The sequence below is a fragment of the Pelodiscus sinensis genome, chromosome 6, assembly GCF_049634645.1.
Source record: "Pelodiscus sinensis isolate JC-2024 chromosome 6, ASM4963464v1, whole genome shotgun sequence".
NCBI lineage: Eukaryota > Metazoa > Chordata > Testudines > Trionychidae > Pelodiscus > Pelodiscus sinensis.
The window spans coordinates 90,993,608-91,019,930 of record NC_134716.1 but is presented as its reverse complement, the minus strand read 5'-3'; the positions used below and the strand labels follow the sequence as shown (position 1 = coordinate 91,019,930).

At 45.0% G+C, this 26,323-nt stretch overlaps 1 protein-coding gene across 2 annotated transcripts in view; it reads left to right on the top strand.

Moving 5' to 3' along the window:
* Positions 1–26,323, top strand: part of CWC27 (CWC27 spliceosome associated cyclophilin) — a 226,962-nt gene that overhangs the window by 31,219 nt on the left and 169,420 nt on the right. For both annotated transcript variants that reach the window (XM_075932399.1, XM_075932398.1), the window contains exons 8-9: positions 10,208–10,287; positions 12,390–12,423. In XM_075932399.1, coding sequence (XP_075788514.1) covers positions 10,208–10,287; positions 12,390–12,423 — 114 coding nt within the window. The remainder of the gene's footprint in view (positions 1–10,207; positions 10,288–12,389; positions 12,424–26,323) is intronic.

The window sequence follows — 26,323 nt, the reverse complement described above, 5'->3', positions numbered from 1 at the left end:
CTGATTTATACATGTGTTGTCTCTTTCTTTAAGTATTGTATTGTTGTACTTCATAGTATAGCATATCCGTGGTTCTGCCAGTCAAAGCCCAAAGAGAGAATATATGCCTTCATGTGAGAGAGAGAGAAGCTAAATGATAAATTCAGAAGTTAGGAGATACCAGATTTGTGGTTGTCTATTCATCTGCAGTTCTGTCCCTTTGTTCATCCGTCCTGTGCTCTAAATGAAGCTACGAGCCTATGGAATAAACAGTATGTGATCATGTAATAAAGACTCTATCATGGTGAATATGCAGAAGTAGGCAGAATTAAAGTCACACTGGTGCCATAATTCAGGTTTCTCTTGCTTGATTTTGCCATTTAAACAAGATTATTTAAATATGTTTTTGTGCTTTTCAAAGTCTATATTTTAAAGGAAATTGAATAAAAAAGTTGTCACTACATGTCCATCACAAAGTCTAATTGCTTGGATACACTGATCTGTTGGCTTTGTGCCAAAGAGGTCAAGGAGTCGTAAGAGGAATATCATTACAAAAAGAGCATATTTCTGAAAACTTAGGGTAATATTTTCAAATGATTATGTCTAAATTAACCATTGCATAGAGTTCCTCTCTTACAACATCATCCTCATCTCCCACCAATCTAGCTACCACTCTTTCTGCTCAACTAATACTTCTCTCATCAAGGTCACTTATGATCTCTTTTTTGCCAAATCTCAAGGTAATACATCTTCATCCTTTCATTTCTCTGAGTTTTCATGTTATTAATCATAGCCTTATTCACAAACTTCTACTCTTCCTTGGGTTTTACAATACTGTCTTTACTCATTCTCCTCTCACCTCTCTGGTTCATCCTTTGCATCTTTTGGCAAGTGCCTATCCATTTTTCCGCCACTTTGAGGATGATGTTCCTTGGGGTTCCTTCCTTCTTCTTCTCTTCTTTTTGATGGGTCTTGTCACTTACACAAAGTCAGCTATATCTTTACATACCTGACCCATTTTTCTATTTCCTTTTGAATCTTGAATCAGACTGTTTCTTTGATACCTTCACCTGGATGAGTTGCCATCATTTTAAGCTTAAACTGTTCCAGACTGATCTCTTCTTTCTTCCCAAATTCTCCCTCCTTTCATCTTCATTGTCACTGTCATGAGTATCTTGGGTCACTCTTCTTCCATCATATGTATTCAGACTGACTGAGCTGGACTACATTTAGAATGAGAATTTCACTAGTCATCATTCTTCTTTATTTGAAAATGAGGAAAAACTCCTTATCTACACCTGGGTACCTATCTATTAAATAGGTGATTTTTTTCTATCTCTTCCTCCCCACAGAAGTAATGAAATGGCAGTCAAGTATTGGCTAGATCAGGATACCGGGGCAAAGAGGGAGGAGACAAAATGGAGATCAGAATGATGAGTCCGATGCCAGGCATCACACTGGGTCAGGAGGCCAGGAAATTAAGTTGGGAGCAGGAAGCACAAAGCACACACTCTTAGAACAGTATGCAACCCAGTTGTTTGGAAAGCTTTCTGTTCCTGCTGTTGGCTTAATTAGGGTAGCTAACTGCTTCTAAACTCTGCCAATAGGATCTCATGGATGAGGTCTCAAATTGGGGGCCAGCCTCACAGGTCCCAGGTAAGTGACTATCAGTAGGCTGCCAGGTAATGAGTTGGAGTGCAGCCTCTCCCATGAACCCAACAGACTCAGATGCAAGACCTGTGGTTCATGACACCTGTTAGCCAGATTCCTTAAGAAAACTGGGGTCTGAGCTGAGCATAGCAGGTTCTAAGATACTGCATGCAGATGCAGGGCTATTCTGTTAATTGATTTTGTAGACAGATTGGATGGGTCCTATTGGCTTCAACTCAAGATAATAAAAAGGTTGAGAGTTGGAGAGACTGTATATAAATTTGGATAGACTAAATGGCCCCAGAGAGTCAAGATATGAACATGATCCTGTCACTGTATAATACCAAGCAGTTAAATGGGGCTTGGATTTTCATTACAGAGACCTCAGTCAGCTAAGTACCAGGAAATTCATATCAATGTTTGGAAGGTTATTGATCAGGATACACAGAGAGGAAGAATCAGAAAAAGAATGTTTATGAAGCACAAACATAATCAAAACTTGTTTAAGGCACTTTTTCAGTGAGAGCTTATCAATTGTGTCTCATTTTGTGTCTCATTTTGTCAGGCAATCCTTGGTTGGGAATAAAGGGTTCTGATGTTTACTTCCAAGGTATGAATAGAAGTCATCTTTGCCTTTGATAAAACAGACACAAATAGGAAAAAAAGAGAAAGGATAGAAAAGATGAGGAAATTATGGATTTTATTGATGTTGTCAGGATACCAACACCTGCTCAGGCACAGATTGATACTCTAAGCTGGCACCACACAAGTTATTCCTGTTGACTCAGGCTCACTTCTTCAGTTTGGGGCATCATCTGACTTGACCGATCAGTCGTGGGTGGGCAATCTCATCTCATAGTATTGTTCCTATGTGGAACAGTGGATTTTAGGACTGTGTGTGAAAAGCTATTTGAAATAAGTTAGAAGGAAGATAGTAGGGGGAGAGACATAGGAAGGGAGGACAGAGCAGAGCACTGGATGTCTCAGGCTAGAGTTTTACTAGTGCACAGATAATGCACTAGCATCCTGAGGTCTGGGTACCACAGTGATATGATGTAGCATGAGTGAGTCTTTGAAGTGAAGGGGAGATCTGCCAATATTTTCTCCAATTCCAGGAATTCCTCAATCTGTCCATTTCCCCATTTTTTTTTTTTTTTTTTTTTTGGCAAGGAGCTTGAAATGTGGTGATGGCAAAACAGCCCATCCTCTCATTATTTCATTCCCAATTAGGTCTAATTTCCAACACATCGATTTTGGTCCATTGATTTCCAGTCTCATGCTCCTTTTGTTTACCTGGCATGATCTCGTAGTTATCTCAGTAGGCCTTTTTGTTTGGATTAAGTCAATCTTCTTGTTCCTTTTCCTAGGAACATTTATTTGTTATCGGTGATTGGAACGTTTTATAAACTTTTATTCACGTTCCCATAGTAGAGCTCACAAATGGAGTGGGTCTGTCAGGCCCTAGTTATTACAACAGGATTGTGGTTTGAGACCAGATGCAGATAACTGAAAAATCATAACAGGAATATATAGAAGGTAATCCCCTCCCTAAAACTTCCAACTCAGGAGGGGGTTCAGAAAACTGGGGTGAACACTCTGCTCATTCACATTAGCTGTCCTTGTCATCTCATGTTCATAGAATCATAGAACACTAGAACTGGAAGGGACCTTGAGTCCAGTCCCTTGCCCTCATGGCAGGACCAAGCACTGTCTAGATCCTCCCTGACTGGTGTCTAACTTGTTCTTAAATATCTCCAGTGATGGAGATTTCGCAACCCTGCTAGTCAATTTATTCCAGTGTTTAACCATGCTGACAGGCAGGAAGTTTTTTCTGATGTCTAACCTAAACCTCCCTTGCTGCAGTTTAAGCCTATAGCTTCTTGTCCTATCCTCAGAGGCCAAGGAGAACAATTTTTCTCCCTCCTCCTTGTGACACCCTTTCAGATATCTGAAAACCGCTATTATGACCCCTTTCAGTCTTCTCTTTTCCAAACTAAACAAGCACAGTTCTTTCAGTCTTCCTTCATAAGTCATGTTCTCTAGACCTGTAATCATTCTTGTTGCTTTTCTCTGGACCTTCTCCAATTTCTCCATATCTTTCTTGAAATGTGGTCCCCAAAACTGGACACACTACTCCTGTTGAGGCCTAATCAGCACAGAGTAGAGCAGAAGAATGACTTCTCATGTCTTGCTCACAACACTCCTATTAATGCATCCCAGAATCATGTTTGCTTTTTTTGTGTCACACTGTTGACTCATATTTAGCTTGTGGTCCACTATGACCCCTAGATCCCTTTCTGCTGTACTTTTTCCTATACAGTTGCTTCCCATTCTGTATGTGTGAAACTGATTGTTCCTTTCTAAGTGGAGTAGTTTGCATTTGTCCTTATTAAACTTCATCCTATTTACCTCAGACCATTTCTCAAGTTTGTCCAGATCATTTTGAATTATCACCCTATCCTTCAACACAGTTGCAACCCCTCCCAGCTTTGTATCGTCTGCAAACTTAATAAGCGCACTCTCTATGCCAATATCGAAATAATTGATGAATATATTGAACAGAACCAGCTCCAAAACAGACCCCTGCAGAATCCACTTGTTATGCCCTTCTACCGTGATTGTGAACCATTAATAACTACTCTCTGGGAACGGTTATCCAGCCAGCTATGCACCCACCTTATAGTATAGAATCATAGGACTGGAAGGGACCTCGAGAGGTCATCGAGTCTAGCCCCCCGCCCTCAAGGCAGGACCAAGCTCCGTCTACACCATCCCTGACAGATGTCTATCTAACCTGTTCTTAAATATCTCCAGAGAGGGAGATTCCACCACCTCCCTTGGCAATTTATTCCAATATTTGACCACCCTGACAGTTAGGAATTTTTTCCTAATGTCCAATCTAAACCTCCCTTGCTGCACTTTAAGCCCATTACTCCTTGTCCTGTCCTCAGAAACCAAGAGGAACAAATTTTCTTCTTCCTCCTTGTGACACCCTTTTAGATATTTGAAAACCGCTATCATGTCCCCCCTTAATCTTCTTTTTTCCAAACTAAACAAGCCCAGTTCATGAAGCTTGGCTTCATAGGTCATGTTCTCTAGACCTTTAATCATTCTTGTCGCTCTTCTCTGTACCCTTTCCAATTTCTCCACATCTTTCTTGAAATGTGGTGCCCAGAACTGGACACAGTACTCCAGCTGAGGCCTAACTAGTGCAGAGTAGAGCGGCAGAATGACTTCACGAGTTTTGCTTACAACACACCTGTTGATACAACCTAGAATCATATTTGCTTTTTTTGCAACAGCATCACACTGTTGACTCATATTCAACTTGTGGTCCACTATGACCCCTAGATCCCTTTCCGCCATGCTCCTTCCTAGACAGTCGCTTCCCATCTTGTATGTATGGAACTGATTGTTCCTTCCTAAGTGGAGCCCTTTGCATTTCTCTTTATTAAACTTCATCCTGTTTACCTCTGACCATTTCTCTAACTTGCTAAGGTCATTTTGAATTATGTCCCTATCCTCCAAAGAAGTTGCAACCCCACCCAGTTTGGTATCATCTGCAAACTTAATAAGCGTACTCTCTATCCCAATATCTACATCATTGATGAAGATATTGAACAGTACGGGTCCCAAAACAGACCCTTGTGGAACTCCACTTGTTATCCCTTTCCAGCAGGATTTAGCACCATTAACAACAACTCTCTGACTACGGTTATCCAGCCAATTATGCACCCACCTTATCGTGGCCCTATCTAAGTTATATTTGCCTAGTTTATCAATAAGAATATCATGCGAGACCGTATCAAATGCCTTACTAAAGTCTAGGTATATGACATCCACCACTTCTCCCTTATCCACAAGGCTCGTTATTCTATCAAAGAAAGCTATCAGATTAGTTTGGCATGACTTGTTCTTCACAAACCCATGCTGACTATTCCCTATCACTTTATTACCTTCCAAGTGTTTGCATATGATTTTCTTAATTACCTGCTCCATTATCTTCCCTGGGACAGACGTTAAACTGACCCGTCTGTAGTTTCCTGGGTTGTTCTTATTCCCCTTTTTATAGATGGGCACAATATTTGCCCTTTTCCAGTCTTCTGGAATCTCCCCTGTCTTCCATGATTTTTCAAAGATCATAGTAGACCCATCTGGTTGTATTTCCCTAATTTATTGATAAGAAGATCAGGCAAGATCGTGTCAAATGCCTTACTAAAGTATACCATATCCACCGCTTCTCCCTTATCCACAAGACTTGTTATCCTATCAAAGAAAGCTATCAGATTGGTTTGACATGATTTGTTCTTTACAAATCCATGCTGACTATTACCTAGCACCTTATTTTCTTCCAGATGTTTGCAGATGAATTCCTTAATTACTTGCTCCATTATCTTCCCTGGCCCAGAAGATAAACTGACTCGTCTGTTGTTTCCTGGGTTTCTTCTTGTTTCCCTTTTTATAGATGGGGACTATATTTCCCCTTTTTCAATCTTCTGGAATCTCTCCCAACTTCCGTTATTTTTCAAAGAGAAAAAGTATCTGAGCCTTTCATATCAGCTCCTTTTGTATTCTAGGATGCATTTCATCAGGCCCTGGTGACTTGCAGACATATAACTTTTCTAAGTGATTTTTAACTTGTTCTTTTTTATTTTATCTTCTAAACCTACCCTATTTCCACTTGCATTTTCTGTGTTTTGCATCCCATCACCATCCATCCATCTTGATGAAAACTGAAACAAAAAAGTCATTAAGCACCTCTGCCATTTCCAAGTTTCCTGTTATTGTTTCTCCCTCTTCACTGAGCAATGGGCCTACCCTGTCCTTGGTATTCCTCTTGCTCCTAATATACTTATAGAACAACTTCTTGTTACCCTTTATGCTTCTAGCTAGATTTAGCTCTTTTTGTGCTCTTGCCTTTCTAATCTTACCCCTTCCTACCTGTGTTATTTGCTTATATTTATCCTTTGTAATTTGACCTAATTTCCACTTTTTGTATGACTCCTCTTTGATTTTTATATCCTGAAAGATCTCCTGGTTAAGCCAAGATGGTCTTTTGTCATACCTTCTATATTTCTTATGCAATGGAATAGTTTTCTTTTGGGCCCTTAATAATGTCCCTTTAAAAAACTCCCAACTTTCTTCAGTTGTTTTTCCTCCTAGTCTTGCTTCCCATGGAACCTTATCTACCAGCTCTCTGATCCTACCGAAATCTGCCTTCATGAAATCTATTATCTCTCTTTTGCTGTTCTCCTTTCCACCATTCCGTAGAATCATGAACTCTATGATTTCATGGTCACTTTCACCCAGACTGCCTTCCACTTTCAAATTTTCAAATAGTTCCTCCCTATTTGTTAAAATCAAATCAAGAACGGCTTCCTCCCCCCCCTCCCCCCGTCAGCCGAAATGGTCAGGGCAGTGTGTGTGTGTGTGTGTGTGTGTGTGTGTGTGTGTGTGTTACACCCAAGTCTTCAACTGCTGAGATGCAAAGTCTCGTTGCAGTGGGCAGCCGAGGAGGCTGGAGGGCACCCCGAAAAATAGTTTAACGTCTGTGACTTTACTCCTAGGACTGGGGTCCCGTCGCAGAGGGCAGCCAACAGGCTCTCTGACGCCCCGGTGTGTGTGTGCGCTATACACCCGAGACTTCAACTGCTGAGACCGGGGTCCCTCACAATGGGCAACCTGGAGGAGGTTGACGGGCGCTCCAATAAGTTTATAGGGAGAGCTTATAACACCTCAGTTTTTAGCTGCTAGAATCCAAGATTCCTTCGCAGCGGGCAGCCTTAGGGAAAGACTGAGAAGTGCCCCAATGGATCTGCCACCGGGGAGTGACACAATCCAAAACGCCCAAACTCTCCCTATACCTGTCCCTTTGACCGGCTGAAGTTCTTTTGTTTGTGTTCGGTTCGGCTACAGCAGCACGGGTTCAAGTCAGAAGCTTGATACTCACTGGCTTATTATAGGAGAAAGAAAGAGAAAATAAAATAAAAGAAACTTGGTTCAATATATATATATATATATATATATATATTATAAGTGCATGAGGGCATCCCACTTATTCCCAAAGTTTATAGCTAAATCACCTTACGAAAGGCAGTTTACAATAGAAATGAAGCAGTTTGCCTTAAGAAACTATAATAAAGTAACAACTTATAACAGAGAGACAATTAGAGTGTACACATAAAGAAAACACATTGCAGGTACAATTCTCACCCCTGCGTTCCAGACTTTGTGTGGCCAGTGTCTTTCTCTCAATCCCTCGGGAAGAAGTAGGGCGAGGTTGGGCATCCCACGGACCTTGGGAGACAATCAGTACCTGCCAGCAGGTGTAGGTGATTGGAGCTCAAATGGGGTGGGCAACGAAACCCTCTTTATACCCCTTGGGTCACATGGGCTTCTTCCTGGTCTCAAGTGGCCAATTAGGAAAAATTGCTTTGAATGCCAAGTTTCCCACGAAGTGTACAAAGCATAATTCACACCTGGGAAGATGCAGACAATGGGCACCTCTGGTATGTGATGGGCGTAGATTCTTCTCCTGAGACAGTGCAGGCGTGTCAATTACTGATACTAGCCATCACGGCGACGGGAGGCCTCCCAGTCGTCAGCTAGCCCATTTACTGTCTGGTTTCTGTTTATGGTAGAGTCAGGGACAGGCACCACACCTGCGTTCCCAGGGCATCAAAGGCTGACTGCCTTTCTCTTGCTCTCTGGGGGGGGGGGGAGAAACAAGATGGGGTTCGTGGAAAAACAAGATGGGGTTTGTGTCTGGCTACACCCCCCCAGTAGCTTTCTCAACCTTCTGAAATAAAAAATTGTCTCCAATGCAGTCCAAGAACTTGTTGGATAATCTGTGCCCCACTGTGTTAGTTTTCCAACGTATGTCTGGATAGTTGAAGTTCCCCATCACCATCAAATCTTGTGCTTTGGATGATTTTGTGAGGTGTTTAAAAAAAGTCTCATCCACCTCTTCTGCCTGGGTAGGTGGTCTGTAGTAGACCCTTAGCATAACATCACCCTTATTTTTTATCCTTATTTTCTGTATCCAGAACAGCGTAATAGTTCTCCAGTACCATGGTGGGAGGGTTGGGAGCAGGAGTAGAGCGTTGCCTGCTGCCAGAAGTGTCCCTAGCTGCCAGTGTCTCCTTCCCTCTTCTTCCCCCCCATTCCCCGAGACAGAACCTCTCCTCCTCCAGCAGTGGTCTGTTAGCAGTCTCAGTAGGCCGTTGTCTTCTAAAAATCTGACACTCTTTCCAGACTACAGCATGTCTGTTGGACTGGCTCTTGAATACATAAAGAAGAAGGGACTAAGTGGTGATTTTTCACATAGCTAAATGAGTAAAGAATCTGACACACACAATACTAAGTCGAGGGCAACTACAGGGCCTAATTCAGGATAAAAAGTTAAATTTTTAGATGTGACCTGTCTGATATTTTTTCCTTCTTTCAGGATGGGGTCAGTGGAATTTTCCTAAATCTTCAAACAGTTAATTTTTGAAGTCCTTAAAGTAGTGCATTACACAAACATATGCTGTATAAAGGCTCCATTAAAGGTGGGCAACCTGTGGTCTGAAGTGGGAACCCAGTGGGGTTCAATATGTGGCCCATGAGACATTTTGCTTACAGTTGTCCATGCACTGGGTTGCCAGATTCTGCTGGTTTTCATCAGCTTGATTTTTTTGCCTACTGGTATTATAAGTGATGTGCACTTAAAGCAAGGGCATGTGAAGTGAGGTGCATGTTGATTGCACACAACATTGTGATAGCCATGTGCTCCCTCTGCATCCAGTCAGAGTGCTGATACGGTTCAATTGGCATAGCCCACAAATTGCAACAGCAAAAGAGAGATAATAGTTATGCAAGTGTTGTTAGTAAAACTACCCTCTCCCAGGAGATCATCTTGCTTATGAAATCTTGCAGCCCACTGAGATGGAGAGCCACTCATTTGCCCAGTCACTAGCCTAGGTTGCCGTTCACTATTCCACTCTCCGTCAAGCCTCAGTCCACATTCACCCTGTCTCTTCAGTTGAGAAGGGAATGCTTTTCTACTGGAACTTCTGTATATAAGTCCCTGAGAGTGTTGTCACATCTTTAGATTTGTTCTGTCTGGTTCTATGGATATTATCTTCAGTACATGGTTCCCTCATGGAATGCTCTGGGTTGTTTTATCTCATTTTTGTAAGTATTTACTCTCTGTTTATTTTAGTGATGGATACTGTTGTGATAAGTGCCAATGGTCTGAATTGACATGGAGAGATGATAGTCTTTCTTACCTGTTTTGTTACCCAGGTTTGTCTATCCCAGCTGGAGCATCTCACTTTTCTATTGTATTGTGTTGGTGCCAGTGAGTCTGTTCCCCTGAAACTGTTTTGGTGTATTTTTTTTTTTTTTTTTTTAGGTTTAATCGCATTTTTAAATTTTGAGAATCAACTAACCAATCTCCTTCATAGGAAGGCTGATGTGACATAAATAAAGTTAACAGGAAAGAAATTCCTATTTCTTTTACTAGACTAACCTCTCTTCACTTATCACTTTCATAAATACGGTTGTGTGTAACTTTTATTTGATTATATTTTTATAGAGCATGAAGGGAAAAAGTAAAAGTAGTCATGACTTGCTGAAGGATGATCCACAACTAAGCTCAGTTCCTGCTGTTAAAAGGTGAATACAGTAGTTCTAATCTGAAGAAGTGTTTCAGTTTTCATATGTTAAATCTCATTGGCACTATGCATGTTCATTTATCCATTAATTTTCTATCGCTATCTCTTGTCTTCTTCAAAGTAACAGTTCTTGCCCCATAAGCCGTCCTAAATAAACTTATTTTTTCATTAAATTCAAGCCATTGTTGGTGTGCCAAAATGATCTTTCCCAGCCCTTTCCCATCATGTCTCTGGGGATGGGAATCATCTCATTGGCTTGGAGAACTTCATAAAATTCCTTTGGGATTTCTTTCAACAAAATGTTAGTGAATGCTTATAATATTATACATTCATAATATAAATATTTACAGTTTAGAAAACTGGGTATTGGGAGATTATATATGCTTACTAAAAATGTCTACTCATGCCTTAGCTATACAAGATTGCTCAAAAATCAATAAGAAACATGTTTTACATAGGCCTCAGTTGGAGTATTGTGTCCAGTTCTGGGCATCACATTTCAAGGAATATGTGGAGAAATTGGAGAAGATCCAGAAAAGAGCAACAAAAATTATTAAAAGTCTAGAAAACATGAGCTGTGAGGGAAGACTGAAAGAACTGGGCTTGTTTAGGTTAGAAAAGAGAAGAGTGAGAGAGGGCATGATAGTGGTTTTCAAGTTACCTAAAAGGGTGTTAAAAAGAGGAGGGAGAAAAAATTGTTCTTGACCTCTGATGATAGGACTTGAGAAGCAATGGGCTTGAATTGCAGCAAGGGAAGTTTAGGTTGGACATCAGAAACAACTTCCTGCCTGTCAGGATGGTTAAACATTAAAATAAATTTCCTTTGGAGGTTGTGGATATATTTAAGGGTAGGTTAGATAGACATATATCGGGGATGATCTAGATAGTGCTTGGTCCTGCCATGAGGGCAAGGGACTGGACTCGATGACCTCTCGAAGTCCCTTCCAGTTCTACATGTTGAAGCTCCGAAATCCAGGACTCTGGTCTGGTGAACCATGAATGTTGTTAGATCGGAAGGACCTGGCACCTGGGAGTGCGAACTGGTAAGCCCTGTCGCCAGGGATCCCCGGCAGAGTACGACAGTGGGGCAGCCAGCAAGTTCCTGGGGGTTGCGTGGGGGAGAAGCAGGTAAATGGTGGCTCCCTGGGGAGTCCCAGAAGGCCAGAGCCCAAGTCCAAACCCTGCAGTCTGGAGCCCTGTGGCAGTTGGGCCGGAGCGGAGTCAGCCACAAGAAGGAGGAGCGTCCTGGAAGTCTGGTGGCAGGGGACTTCCCATGATCTGGCAAATTCTCTCATTCAGGACAGGTCAGGTCCCAAGGGTGTTGGACAAGGGAGGTCCAACCTGTAGTATTCTATGATTCTGTGAATTATTGGTAGATGAATTTTATATATATATATATATATATATATATATATATATAATTAGATAGATACAGGTTGGAGACTAAAGAATTTAGGAATATGGAATAATTGAGAATGGAAAGAAAAGAGATGATAGTCACAAGAACAACAAAAAGGAGAAACGCAGTCAGGTTGTTGCTGTTCTTCCCTCAGTCCTAATACATTCCATAAAATGTGCAATTAGAGAGAAAGTTGCCTCAGATGCAAAATGTAGATGAAGTATCATACGTCATCTTTCTCCAAATTGTTCTGTAGGGGCACCATAATTTGTTTAAGGGGTTATACCTGCACATTTTCTGTCCACTTGAGTTTTGTGCTCCGCACTTGGCCTACAGTTGTTTGATGTAAGAGTACAGAGTGGTCTCACAGATTTCCAGAAAATACATACATTGCTGTCTGGTTTGTTGGTCTTGAAATTCCTCACTAACAGAATTTGAGACAAATTCAAACATTCCAACTAGTGGGCATGACAATTAAATGGTGGAACAATATTATCAGTTGACACTATAATGATGACCATGGTGAAATAGCTAGATTAAGGGAACGCTTTCATAGTTTTTAATCCGTAACCTAAGCAAATTCTTGGTTAAAATACTACTGTATTGTTTTTGAATGCTATTCTCTGTTTCAACTGGTTCAGAGTACTTTAGAAAAATAATTATCATCTTATATGGATTGTGTCTCTCTCTTTTTTTTTTCTTAGTGCAAAAGCAAATGAAGTGCAGGATTCAGATGAGGTGAGTGGCACTTCTGTGAACAAAGTTTTGACTCATTGAAGATATTTACTTTATATTTCATGTGCATTTTTGTTCTTTTTTCAGTGATTTTTTTCATGTGCATTCCAATTCATGTGTGCGCTTATATGTTCACAGTCCCTGGAAAGCTTTTACCTGAGTGGTATTCATAGGGTTGTCTGTGGAGCCCCCTGCACGGCACTGCTGCAACAGCCAGCCCCTCCTCCTCACTTCCTTCTTACTACTCGTGATAGTCACTGAAACAGCCTGATCTCTTGCTTCTGCAAGTGTTTTAGTCTACACTAATGTACATAGTTTCAAAGTTGTTGTAGTAGTAGTTATAGGTTATAGTTATAGATGGGTTAGTGCTAGGGGGCTTCCTCCTCCCCCACTTTAGCCCCAGCTTCAGGGCATGCTGCACTCCCCAGGTTTCAAAGCCTGCGAGAGCAGTGGCAAGCCTATGCGTAAAGGCATGCAGATTGCCTGAAGTGCTTGGGTGTAACCAACAACTCTGTCAGAGTTTTTGACCTAGAACTAAAAAGGAGCAGGACCACTGTCTTAAGCGCCTCTTAATGGAGACAGCATTGCGGCGTTAGGCATCAGAGCCACCCTCGGTATTGGTAGTGAAAAGTGCCCCAGCATTAGTACATGACCTGGCACAAAAGAAACACTTTGGCCATAGGCACCGCTTCCCCCAGCATGCAGTGTTGAGCATGCAGCACTGTTCACCATCCCTGGTGCCAGCTAAGAGAAAAAAGGTGGACAGGGCAGGTTGCTGGTAAGGGCCCTGGTGGGATGCATTTATTTCAAAGATACCATAGGCAACATCACTGTGTGACACACCGTGAACTGCAGCTCCGCCGTTGAGCCTGGCTGTTGTAATCTCCCCTGTAGAGACCATATGGAGGACATTGATCTCTGATCAGTGAGGCTGCTAGGGATCTCATTGAGATGATATCCTGATATCCACCACAACATCCTCCCATGGCACACAGTGTGGCACTGGAAAAGTTGTCATATGCTTTGCCTGTAGCGGCACTGCCAGCCCCTCTCTGGTCTGGCACCTAGTATTGGTCAGAGTTGGGAGAGAAGTCTTTGGATTCTTCAGTAGCCAGTATTGTTCACAATCCCAGTACCATTTCTGGTACTACCAGCATCAAGAGGCCCCGGTGTAGCAGCTCAAGCCTCCACAATGGCAGGCTCATGTGAACTGGTCCTTTTGGTCTCCGAGAGCCTGCCACCAAACCCAGGGTCTAGTGTTGAGGTTGGCACTGGTAGTGTTGGCATCATGGGCCCCTCCATCAACTACGGTGTCATTGGGAGAATTGAAACAATGCCCTCTGGTGTCCCCCACCACAGTGTTGGCACAGCCTAGATCGGGTCTGCAGACAGGTCCCCCTCATTCTCTTGGCACCAATGGTGGTGATGTCTGAGCCTCCTCTTATCCAGGTGGCAGGTACGAAGCCTTCGGTCCCGGAAGCTTCCTCCTCCTCCTCCCCTGATTAGTTGTGGTGGATGCCTATTGCACATCCCTTCTGGCCATGGACATCAAGGCCCACCAAGATCTCCTTGTGCGCAGGATAGCACAAAATCTCCAGTTGCAGGCAGAGGAGATGATGGAGGACTTAGATCCCACAGTGGGCATCCTCATGGCTGATGGACCTTCCAGGGGGTGTTGCACCTCATAAGTCCATCTCTACAACCACCAATGTGTTCTGGCAAACATCGACCTAAATTCTGCCCACAACAAAGAGGGTTGAGCAGTGGTATTTTGTGCCCCAAAAGAGCTATGAACATCTCTTTACGCTCCTGCAGCAGATACTTGAGTGGTGGATGCAGCTAATCACAAGGAGTACCAGGATCAACTGGGCTCTAAAGCCAAGGAAGCCAAAAAGCTGAACCTCTTTGGACAATAGTTCTACGCCACCAAGGTTCTGCAATTACAGATGGCAAACCAGCAGGCAGTCCTGAGTAGATATGCTTATAACTCCTGGAGCACACTGGACAAATTTAAAGACTCCGATGAGTTGCTAGGGGAATTCTCCTCCATTCTTGAGGAAGGCTGTGTGGTCTCCCATATGGCATTGCAGGTGGCACTGGACTTTGCCAATTCTGCAGCCCAAACCTTGGCCACAGCCATAACTATGAGATGTTCAGCATGGCTGAGATATAGATCACAATTCAAGACCTATCATTCCACTGTTCAGGGCTGTTTGTAGGCACAAGTTTGTATTTTTGACAAAGTCTGAAGGATACCAGAGCTACCTTTAAAAGGCTAGGCATTTACACCTGGCCCCCCAGCAGAAACAGTACAAACTGCAGCCTCCCTCTCACGTCTACAATGCCCCTTCTTGCCAGACACCAGTAGCGAGGCAGTTTCAAAGGCCAGCTGAAGATCAAGCTGATTGCTTTCCATTCCTTAAATAGACTTTCCCCAGGGTGGGAACCTTTTGTTTAGCACTCTCTATATGGAAAAGTACCATATTCTAGTTGTATTCCAGTACCAAGTGGGATAGTCACACATCTTTCTGGAACCAAATAGAGTTTGTGCTTACAAGACAAACAAGACTATTCATAGGTTGTTGGTTTGCATGCTGAGGTATTATGTTCCTAAGTATCTCTAATGGCCCTCATTAGCACATTCAGAATTAAAACCAGAGTCACACTTCATATTTCTAACTTCACATATAACATTAATACATGCACAAAAATAGAGTCTACAGATTCAGCAGAAATTGATGTTATATGATGCATTTTACATAAAGTGTCTTTGAGTTATGTATATTCATATTCATAGGCCATATTTCATAAAGCATGGGGGGATCTGTGACAATAGTGTCCAAACATTTCTGACAGTAACTTAGGTCTGTGGCAAACAATGCTCCTCCAACATTATAAACCAATCAAGGGGGAAAAAACTTCAGAGAAAAAGTATGTATTGGAACAAATGCCACAAATGAATAATACAGTCCAGAGCCAACACTAGAACATTGAGGTTTTTTGTAACTATAAAAAAAGCTAGTTCCTGTATTTGCTATGGAGAATAAACCTGGCTGAAGTGTGGCTTTGTATGAGTCCTTGAGTAAGGGGCAGCATATTATTGCACTGCTCCTAGAAGAATTTGTGACTTGAGACTACAAACATGTGCTAGGTATGAGCCTGGTACTTACCCCAAGACTGGCAAATGGACTAGAGAAGCTTTCATGGGCAGGGAGAGAGAGTAGCTCTGTACAGTCTGCTCCAGATTACCAAACAACACATGGTATGAGTGGCAGGTCTGAGGCTCTCTTACTCTTTTGCCATGATTTGGCCCTCTGTTTGAGAAGGAAACAGAAGCAGAAAAACTGCACAGGCAATATTTAACCGGCTTAAACTTAAGGGACATCTATCTGTGAGCTGAACTTCCCCACTCCTTCTTTTGGAAATGGTTCTAGAATAGAATCATAGGGTTGCAAGGGTTATCTAATCCAGTCCCTTTCAAGATGCAAGATTTGTTATGTCTATGGTGATCATATTTTCTGAACCAAAAATAGGAACACCTTAGCCAGGCCCCCTGAAACCACTAGCCACACCCTGACCCCTTGGGCCCTGCCCGCCTGCCACAGAAAGTCCCACCCATGGGGCAGTACTTCTGGGGTCAAGATGAACACATGACTGGAAGTAACGGGGGTCATGTGACCCCTCTAAGAACTTCTTCCACCATCCTCTACCAATAGGGATGGGTTTGGGCCCCATTGGAGCCCCCATGCAGCTATATTGCAATTGCATTAACCCAGGTTCCAGACCTAGGGTCCCATGACACTGCAGTGCTAGAGATCCAACCTCAAGTCAAGATGAGATCCAGGATCTGAGATCTATTACTTTGCAGTATAGATGTAGCCCCATTTGACCCAGGGACTGGGAATCATCCAGAACTATCCCACAATTTCATGGGACAACTTCCTTAGTCTTCTGGATGGATGATGCTTCCCAGTTCCAATTAACTGGTAATCAGAGGGGAGTAGAGCAGCTCATCACCAGTTGCTTGAAGGGGGGCTGCTCCAGCCCCACAAAGGGCCTGCTGCAGATAGGGGTTGCTCTTGTCTGGAGCAACCCCTGTCTCTGGGGAACCCAGGGGCCCCACAGATAGGGACTGCGCCAGTGTCCGGAGCATTCTCTGTCCATGGGGAGTCCAGCTTGCTGTGGACAGGGGCTGTTCCAGAAGGGGCTAGGAGCCAGTGGCAGCCCCAAGTATGACCTGACATTAACCAGTTAACTGATGAATGGGCATTTACATCCCTAATGAGATGGACTGCAACTGCATGTATTGAAGTTACTGCAAAACTATCAAGATTCCTCCATTTCCACAAGCCAGAATGACAATACTGAACAACCATAACCATTACAAGGTGGAGAAGACCATGTCACTAACCCCTATCACCATTGCTTGCAAGGTTTATTTCCCATGGAGATCAGTGGGGCTGGGCTATTTTATATGTAAAGCTATTGAGAAATGTATGTCAATACCATGATGGCAATGCCTATATTATGTACATAATGCCTAATAATAATTGCAGGATGAGACCACTTCCCAACCTGCTTACAAAGTGCCTGATCCAATTTAAATTTTAAGCTAGGATTGGGCCCAAAACAATTGGTTGATATTACCCAAGAAGATCCAGTTAATATTTAGTCACTCTTCAAAAATATAAGGGACCAATCAGTCAAAGCCCCACTGCCAGGTAGGGGTGATCTTTGAAGTAAATTGGAGAGACTTTGGATTTACTACTTCTGACAGCAGCGCTTTTTCTCAGTGGATGTAGGGTCTTTAGCACAGGTTTCACTTTGTGTGTCTGAATAACTCAGAAATGTATTGTCACAGCTAACTCCATTCAGGTGTAGGCGACATGCAGCCCAAAGACAGAAGAATAAATCTCTTGAGGCTGGAAGTCAAAACATCTCACCTCTTCACAGAGCTCACAAAGGGCTTGTTCACTCAGACACACAAGTCATGACAACCCTTTCTGGAGAGAGACGATACATCCTGCCTCTATGTGGATGCACCAAGTGTTTTCACATGGCATCTTAACATATTTAAATCATCAACTGCATGGATGAGGAAAACTCACAAAAAGTCTGTCCATCAACCACACTCAAGTAATATGGTGATTTCACTACCGTGGTAACAGAACCGATCTCTTTGTGGGCTCTTCTGGAGCAACAGGGTGCCTAGGGCGGTCTCTCGAAGGGAGAGGACAGGGTACGCTATTTCACTGATTCTCAACCTTGTTGGCCTGTGGACCACCTGGTTCAATGTAAAACTTTCCACAGACCACCAGTTGCTAATGGAAACTCACCGTTAATTACATAATTACATCTGAGCCATTTTTCTAGTGCTACAGCTAGGGAGAATTGTTTAATTTAAATTATTAAATAGATTAAGCATTTTAACTTTCTCATGTTCATTTATGAAACTTCATTTGAAATAAAATATTAATTTATGTCCAACACAAAAGGTTTCAGTGTTTTCTTTATTTATGGCAGGGGTGGGGAACATTTTTTGAGTCGGGGCATTGAGCCACAGAAAAATCAGTTGGGGACCACACAAGTGAGAAGCAAAATAACTCCCAAAACCCCCAACCCTCACTGATATGGCCCCAAACTGAGGCACCTCATTCTTGGCGTTCCAGCCCCAAGGGGTAAGGAGAAGAGATAGGGAGGACTGAGATTCAGGACTTCCCATAGGTCAGATTTATTTTTCTGGTGGATTTTATGGAGCCCCCTTAGATTCTGGGGTGGGGACAAAAATAAGGGGTTCAGTGTGTGTGACAGGGCTGCCAGTGAGCTAAGGATGGGATGCAGGATCTGGGAGGGAGGTGGGGGGCAGAAGCAGGCTGAGAGTAGGGTGTCTGGCCGGGGGATGGAGCAAGAGCAAAGGAAGATGAAATGTGTGTCCAGGAGGGAGGATGCAGGAGCAATGGTGGATGCAGGAGCACACTGGGGTAGGGTGCCTGGTCAAGGGGAGTGTGCAGGAGTGGACGGGGGGTAGGTGTCTGGCCAGGAGAGAGGGTGCAGGGCCTGATCAGGAGGGAGGATGCAGGAGCGGACTGGGTTAGGCTATCTGGTCAAAAGGGATGGTGCAGGAGCGGACTTGGGGTAGGGGTTGGACCTCCCTGGTCCAGCACCCTCTGGACTTGACTGGTCCCGAAGAGGGATTTTTCCCGTTCGGGGAAGATAATTTCAGGCCCCATGCTGCCGCTCATCGTACTGGGCTTCCCAGCATCCTTTTTCCCCCAAAGCCCAGCTGAGCAGAGTGTCCGTTCACTGCTCTTCCCCCAGCCTATCCCAGCTGGGCCTCACACTGCTTTCTGGCCCCTTCCGTGCTGCTCTTCCCTCTCTCCCCCTCGTCCATGTGGGCCACATGCTGCTCTTCAAACCCTCTCCTCATCTCCGCCCAGCCTCTTACTTGCTCTCATGTGCTCCCAACACAGGCAACACCTCCCATTGCTGCTATTGGCTGGATTCCCAGCTGCAGGGAAAGCCTGGGAATTATCCCTGACTCCTATATTCCCCCAGCTGGGGAAGGGAAAGAGGGAAGAGAATCATCTGTGCAGCTGCTTCTAGCTGCATTTGGAGCCTGGGGACTTTCTGGGACATTTCAGTGCTGCACGGGGCACCTGGACAGGACATTAAAAATTTAGACTGTCCTGGGAAAATCGGGATGGATGGTCAGTGCAGTCTAAGCCATCCAATACAGATGGCTAACTAGCCTCCTTTTGAAAACCTCCAGTGAAGAAGCTTCCACAATTTCCTGAGGTAGTCTGTTTCATCGTCCACTGTTCTTAGTTTGGAATCTTTTCCTGAGATTTAATCTAAATCTGCTATGTTGTAATTTGAATGTATCACCTCTTGTTCTGCCCTCTGTTGTAAGAGAGAGCAACTTGTATTCATCTTTTTATATCAACCTTTCAAGTACTTGAAGACCACTCTCACTTCATCTCTTTGTTTCCAAACATAACCCAGTTTCTTTTGATTTTCTTTGTTGATCACCTCTGCAACCTTTTTATACATTGGATTCCAAAATTGGACACAGTACTCTAGCAGAAGCTTAACCAGTGCCACGCAGAGGTATGGTATCCACTCCTGTGACTATCATGATGTACCTCTTAATGTAATCTAAAGTTTCATTTGCTTTTTGTGCAACATCATCACATTGCTGACCTGTGCTTAAGTTGTGTCATCTTACCTCTCAGATTCTTCTCAGTAGTGTTGCTGCCAAGCTACTTTTCTCCCAGTATTTGTCCATTTAGTTTTTCTTCTCTAAATATAGAACCTTGCATTGAAATTGTTGTATTTCATTTTGTTTTCCAAAGCCCAGTTCTCCAATTTGTCAAGATCCTTCTGAATTTTAACTCAGTCCTCCTATAGCTGTGTTTCATCTAAAAACTTGATCTGGATACTCTCTAGACCTACATCCAGGTCATTAATAAAGATGTTAAACAACTCTTAACCCAGAGCTGATCCTTGTGGAGCCCCCTTGAGACTGCCCTCCAATCCTCTATCGTTCCATTAATAGTTATTCTTTGTTGGCAGCTTTTTGACCAATTATGTTTCCACTCTATGGTGGTTCTGCTGAGTCTTCAATATTCCAGCTTACTTATCAGAATGTCACATTGGGACTGTGTCAGAAGCTATGCTGAAGTCCGGGAATACTATGTCCTCTACTTTCTCCCATCCACCAAACCAGTTACCCAGTCAAAAAAGGAAATCAAGCTGCTTTGCTCTTAGTAAATCCAAGTACTGAGAGTCCAAAGTGATTCCCTTCTGCAGGTCAAATCCAAGTAATAATACATTGTAAATGTATAGAGAAAGGATTATATCACAGCTTTATAGATGTCTAAAAGAAAATTACCTCTGAGACACACAATTACAGCAACCTTGAAATGTCTTTCCAGCTTCAGGTCAGCCAGGTTATTTTTTAATTTATATAATTAGGTATGTGAAAGTATAACACTACATGGTGTGGCAAGGTCCTCGCTCAGGCCTTTTGCCCTGGGATACCTTCTGGTCCGCAAATCAGCTGGACACTTTTTCTGGTGCAGTCACCCATGCCTTTTATTGTAAGTTTCAATTTCCTACAACCTTCTATTTACAGAGCTTTGGTTTTCTATCAGCTAACTCAGCCAGCCTCACCTCAGACCGATGGATCATCGAGATAGTCACAACAGGGTACCCTTGACCAAACAACCTCCAACTTCCCCGTCCCTTTTCAGGGACCCCTCTCACGAGAGCCTTCTCAGGCAAGAGGTTCAATGCTTCCTCGACCTTGGGGCAATTGAGACTGTCCCCAAGGAATTTTGGTGCAGAGGATTTTACTCTCACTACTTCCTTACCCCCAAAGAAGAGAATGGAGGCGTATGTTAGACCTACGCAGATTGAACCATTTTCTTCGCAAGCAAAGATTCAAAATGGTTCCCTGGCGATTGTAATTCAGGCATTAGACAAGGGAGACTGTATCTGACCATTGGGGTGCAACATCTAAGAATTGACATCTACAAGCAAATAACTTCTAGTAAGCTAAAAAGTTTGCCAGTGTCAAACCAGCAGAACTGAAAAAATCATCAGCTAACCTTTTCAGCCATGTGCCATCTTCCTGAACAAGAATGAAAACAGTGAGTGTGTGCGCGTGAATAGAACCCACCGAATTTATCCAAGAATGGCATCTGTCTAACACTGGGTGGGTAATAATTTTTAATGGGGGGGGGGGCCAGCGGAACCCCGCACTGCCGGGGAGCTGCTAGAAAAAGCAGTCCTACCAGAAAACAGGGACCTTAGACTTACTGCTGGCACAGAGCCGACACAGGCCGGCGGGAGGGAGAGCCAGCGATGCGGCTAAGCTCCGGCGCATGTGCAGAGATGGGGGCCAACACTGGGGTAAAGGAAGCCGTACCCGGAGGTACGGGCCAGTGTATTGGGGTGGGCGACGCTAGGGATTGGCCGAGGGAAGGTGGGTCGACCAGTCAAAATGGTGTGACGGGCCCAAGTGAGGGGCTGGCATGTGGAGGAGGAGGCGAAGGTATGGTCGGACAGGGTAGCCAATCTGTGGAAAGGATCACTCCCGAGTAAGAGCCTGGAGAGGGTGAGGAAGCAACTCAGGATGGGCAGCGGGAGTTCTGCTTGCGTGCTGATGAGTTGCGGCAGAGGGCCCCGTCAGCCATGTGAGAGAGAAATCACCCCCCACTTTAGGGCGCTGGGACTCAGAGAGAGGTTAGGCCTGAGTCTCCCTCACTCCCTCTTGTGGGCGGTACGAAGAGCGCATATTATTGAGGAATGATCCTGAGCGGGCATATGTGACGGACTGAGCCAGGTCTGGGCACAGCTAAGGGCGTCTGCTCAGGGCGAATTGCTCAAACTCGGGGCTCCTTACAGCCCCAGATTGGAGATGTTCCCAAATAGGCCACAAACCAGTCACACTGAGCACTTCAGCTGCCAATCTGGCTAGTCAGAAGCCTCATGAGCAAAACCCCTCTGATACCCCAGCTCTTCCTGTGCCCCAATCAGCCTCGGGCCTAACACATCAGGTGAGGGCTGTGACGGAGCATTGACGCCCTGCATCATGAACGCCCCAGCCGCGGGGCTGTTCGCGATGCAGGGGAGCAAATACCGGCACTGCGCTGGTTGCTCACTCACCACGGAGTGGCAGCACCACGTGCAGGCACAACCCCGCACCTACAGCAGGGGAGGGGAAGGAGGAAACGAGGAGAAGGCTGGTAACGCTGGTGGGTAGAAGCATGCTGAAGGGGGGGGGGTAAGGGATGGTCACGGTGTGGACATGCTGACGTCAGGGGTAAGGGATGACGGCTAATTTAAAATGAGGGCGAATGGGCACAGAAGCAGGCGGGAAGCGAAACGGAAGCAGACGAGAGTGAGGAGGGAATAGGAACAAGAGACGCCACTCCGGCTAGTCTCTGAGAGTGGGGAGAGGAAGCAGCCCAGGGTAGGGCGACAGATGAGCCCAAGGGCTGACAAGTTACGGCGGAATGCCCTGTCAGCTAGACAGGACTATAACTCAGTCCCTGTCCTTAGGGCCCTGGGCTGGGGCCCATGAGTGGGGGTGGGCCTGGGCCCCCCTCTTCCCACCGCAGCCAGAGGAAAATAACGGCCTGACTATAGCGGAAGGATCAAAGACATATTAACTGAGCCAAGAATAGACAGAGGGAGAGACTCGTGAGACGCGAACTTCGGGTGAGGTGGAGGGACAGCTAACTGACACGGGCACTCCTGGTCACAAGGGGTTATAGAACCCAATCTCACCTATCCTGAATGGGTTCTTCTGGTCCCAAGAAACCAGCCACAGGTCCCAATCAATTTACATGCTGGATCTTACCCACAAGATCACGTTGAGCCAATCCTTTAGAATCTAAAATCTAAAGGTTTATTACTAAAAGAAAGAAAAGCATGAGAGTAAGGTTGTTAAGGAGAATACAGTACATGCATCGAATCACCAAGTTCTCAATGCAGGCTGTTAGCAGAGATGTTATAAACTGCTATCTTATAAGGCTCTGGTGTACATCCTATGTCAGGATGGGTCCACGGTTCTTTCCGGCTCGTTGTTCCCTGCAAGGCTGCATCTGGGATCAGGAGCTGAACTGAAGACAAGATGGAGGGTGCCACATGGCACTTATATACCTCTCCTGATATCTTCCTGGCCAGAGCAGGTCACATGATCGAGCAACCTTATGACAGACCCCTCACCCCATGCTTTAAGAAATGGACTCATGGGCATGAATATATGTAACTCAAAGGTGGTTTGAGCAAATTATTTCATGTAACCCATCGATCTTCATGTCATGATCTGCTGGTTTGGTTTATCTTACTCTGTTGTATGTACCATTTGTGTGTGGAAAATTAGACACATGGAGTGGGGAATACTTTGTGGGTTTCAAACGTGAATGAGAGACATGGAGGGTGTTACCCTCAACTCTTAAACTATCTCTTTTTGTCCTTCAATCTGAGCAGTGGTTGGTAGGGAGGGGCCTCAATTCTTTAACGAAAAGAATAGGAGAGGAGAGGCCTTGGTCTCTTGGCTGGGCTGCATCTGAAGGAAGGAGCCTGAGACCCCAGGGTGGGGAAGAGAGCCCTGGTTTAGAGTGGTAGCTGGAAAAGAGGTTTTAGGATGAGTTTGATTAAGTTTGTACTGAGGTTTCAATGTAGAATTAGTCAAGAGGTTTTTTTTTTTCTTTTCATTGTAACCTACTTTGCTCTGCCTACTTTCACTTATTGCTACTTAAATCCTACTGCTTCCACTTAATAAAACCATTTTTATTTTCTATCAAACCCAGTGTAAGCGATTGTTACCTGGGGGGCAACCAGTGTGCACATTTCCCCTTTTATTGATAAGGGGGCTTATCTAATTCTTTGGGGTTTGATTCCATCTGGGGAATACTCTCTCAGGAGGCTGGGCCCTAAATTGCACTCTCCTTGGATCTGAAGTGGTTCAGCGTCTGTACTGCTTCTCGGTGGGGACAGGGACCTCATCTGGGGGCCTTGGCTGGGGGAGACCAGCGGAGCTGGCCCAGCAGGACGGGCTGGTGAGGAGCCCCAGAGAGCAGGAAGGCGAGTGTCAGTGGCTCTGTTAGCACCCCAAGAGGCACCCCGAGGGGTCGTCTGTGATCGCACCCTGTCACAGACTTATCTCTGTTTCACATGCTGGCAGCCATTATGCCCTGGCTGGTTTGCAGGTATCAGTCACATTCCTCAGGTGTGTATTGGCAACTAGAGATTCATTGTCTCCTTGCTAATTAGCATAGCCACTGGCTGAACATTCTTTGCCTATTGCTCTGTCTGATACAGAGAATTTTCCAGCATCAATACAGAGTATATATTTATAACTCCTCATACAGATATTCTACAAGTACATGAATGTCATATACAGAATCAGTAGAACAAGCTTTCATGTGAGACCTCACATGGCCCCCTTTGTACCAACTTTTGGGGCAAACACCCCCCTCTCGCCCCCCATGGGGCAGCAGTGATTTGGCTTCTCACTTTAAAATCCAGAAACGTGACCGCACACCCTGGGATAAAGGGGGGGTATCTCCCTACATGTGGTGGAGAATGCGGGCGTTCGGTCCAACCCTGGATTTAGGGTAACCAAGAGCAGGCAGGCCCTGACTTAACTAAGAACGTGGTTTTGTTTGGAGGGGGCAAGGAGACATAGATGTAGCAAAATTATTGGAATGGCTGATGGAGAATCAGTGCCAGTAACAGCAACAGCAGATACAACTCGTGCAACAGCTGGCCTCCCAGTACCAGGAGCAGCAGCGGCAATTGATCTGGGAACTAGACGAGCAGCATGTAGTTGGCAAGAGTAAGTCTAAGGTCCGACACTGGGTTCTCAAAGCACAAAGGCTGCCACACAGGTATCTGTCAAACACAAACAGTTTATTTCCTGACAGCTAACAGCTGTGCCCCATAATTGGAAGAACAATATAACAAAGAAGCGGCATATCTTACGTCCCCTCCTGCAAGCCTGGAACCCCGGATAGGCTGCGGACGAAGTGGGAGGTTGTCTCAGCTTCCGAGGCGCCAGTACTCAAAGCCCATCAGTGAGGTCCAAATTGCTGTGCTTTGGTGCAGCCTTAAATACAGTTTTCCTGCCTTGTTTGGCAGCTTGGAAATTTCCAGAGATTACTCATTACGTGCTGATGTAGAGCTTAGCTGTTAGTTATCGATCTGGTTCTGTTCTGGATCTACTTGTTCTTTGGCCCTGTTTACGTGATTAGTACTTTAGGGTAAACAGAGTTGTTTATGCGTTCTTGTCCTTTACCCTTATCTTATACTTGTTCCTGCTATACTGGCAACAATGCTTATCTTAAATGGTGTATGTTCCCAAAGACTTGCTTCTGGCTCATCAGAAAACGGGGGAGTGGGGAATGCAGGCCTCACCACCCCTAAATTAGCACGTACAAAGTTGACCATTACACAGCAGCAGAAGGCAACCGTGAGGACCTGGGCCGGTGGAGAGCTGCCACTGAGAGGTGAGGAGGGCCTGGTCACAGTTGCCAATCAGGCTGGCCAAGTTGGAACCCGAGGATGACTCTGAAGCATTTCTTGTGACATTTGAAAGAGTAGCCACAGCTGTGAAGTGGCCAGAGGAACACTGGGCCACCCTATCGGCCCCCTATCTGACAGGTCAAGCCCAGTTGGCGTACCAGGGCTTGACCGCAAGAGATGCTTTACATTATTACAAGGCAAAGGAGGCCGTCTTGGACCAGCACGGGTGACCCTGGAGATGTACCATCAATGGTTCCATCAGGAGTGCTACGGTGCCAGGGAAAGACCGTGGGCAGTCGCACAAAGATTGCAAGAGGTGGGTTTGAGATGGCTGGAACCAGAACCCAAGACAGGAATGCAGGTGGCGGAGGCAGTTATTTTAGAGCAATTCGTACAGATACTGCCAGCTGGGGCCTAGAGATGGGTCCGGTGTCACCACCTAGCCACTCTGAATGAAGCAGTGGCCTTGATGGAGGACTATTTGGCCACAGAGGGGGCTGAGGAAAAAGGCAGGACGCCTTCGGGAGCTGCTGTGACTAACCCCCCCCCCCCCCCCCCAATGGTATCGGGTGCAAGGGCTCTGCAGCAGCTCGGAGAGGAGGGAAACTGCGAACCAGGGGCAGGCGGAAGGGAGGAGGCTGGCACGAGTTTGGCGGATGCCCATGTCCAATGTCAAGAATGAGAAATTCCCTCAGGCAGAGGAAAAGGAGAGCAGGCGGGGGGGGGGGGGGGCACAGCTAGAAGTGTTTGTTACCAGTGTGGACTGGAGCGGCACTTTTGACGTGAGTGCCCCCTGATGCACATTTGGCTGGGTAATTTCGGCCAGCCCCCTGCCCACCATGTCGGAGAAGACCAAGGCGATAAAGAA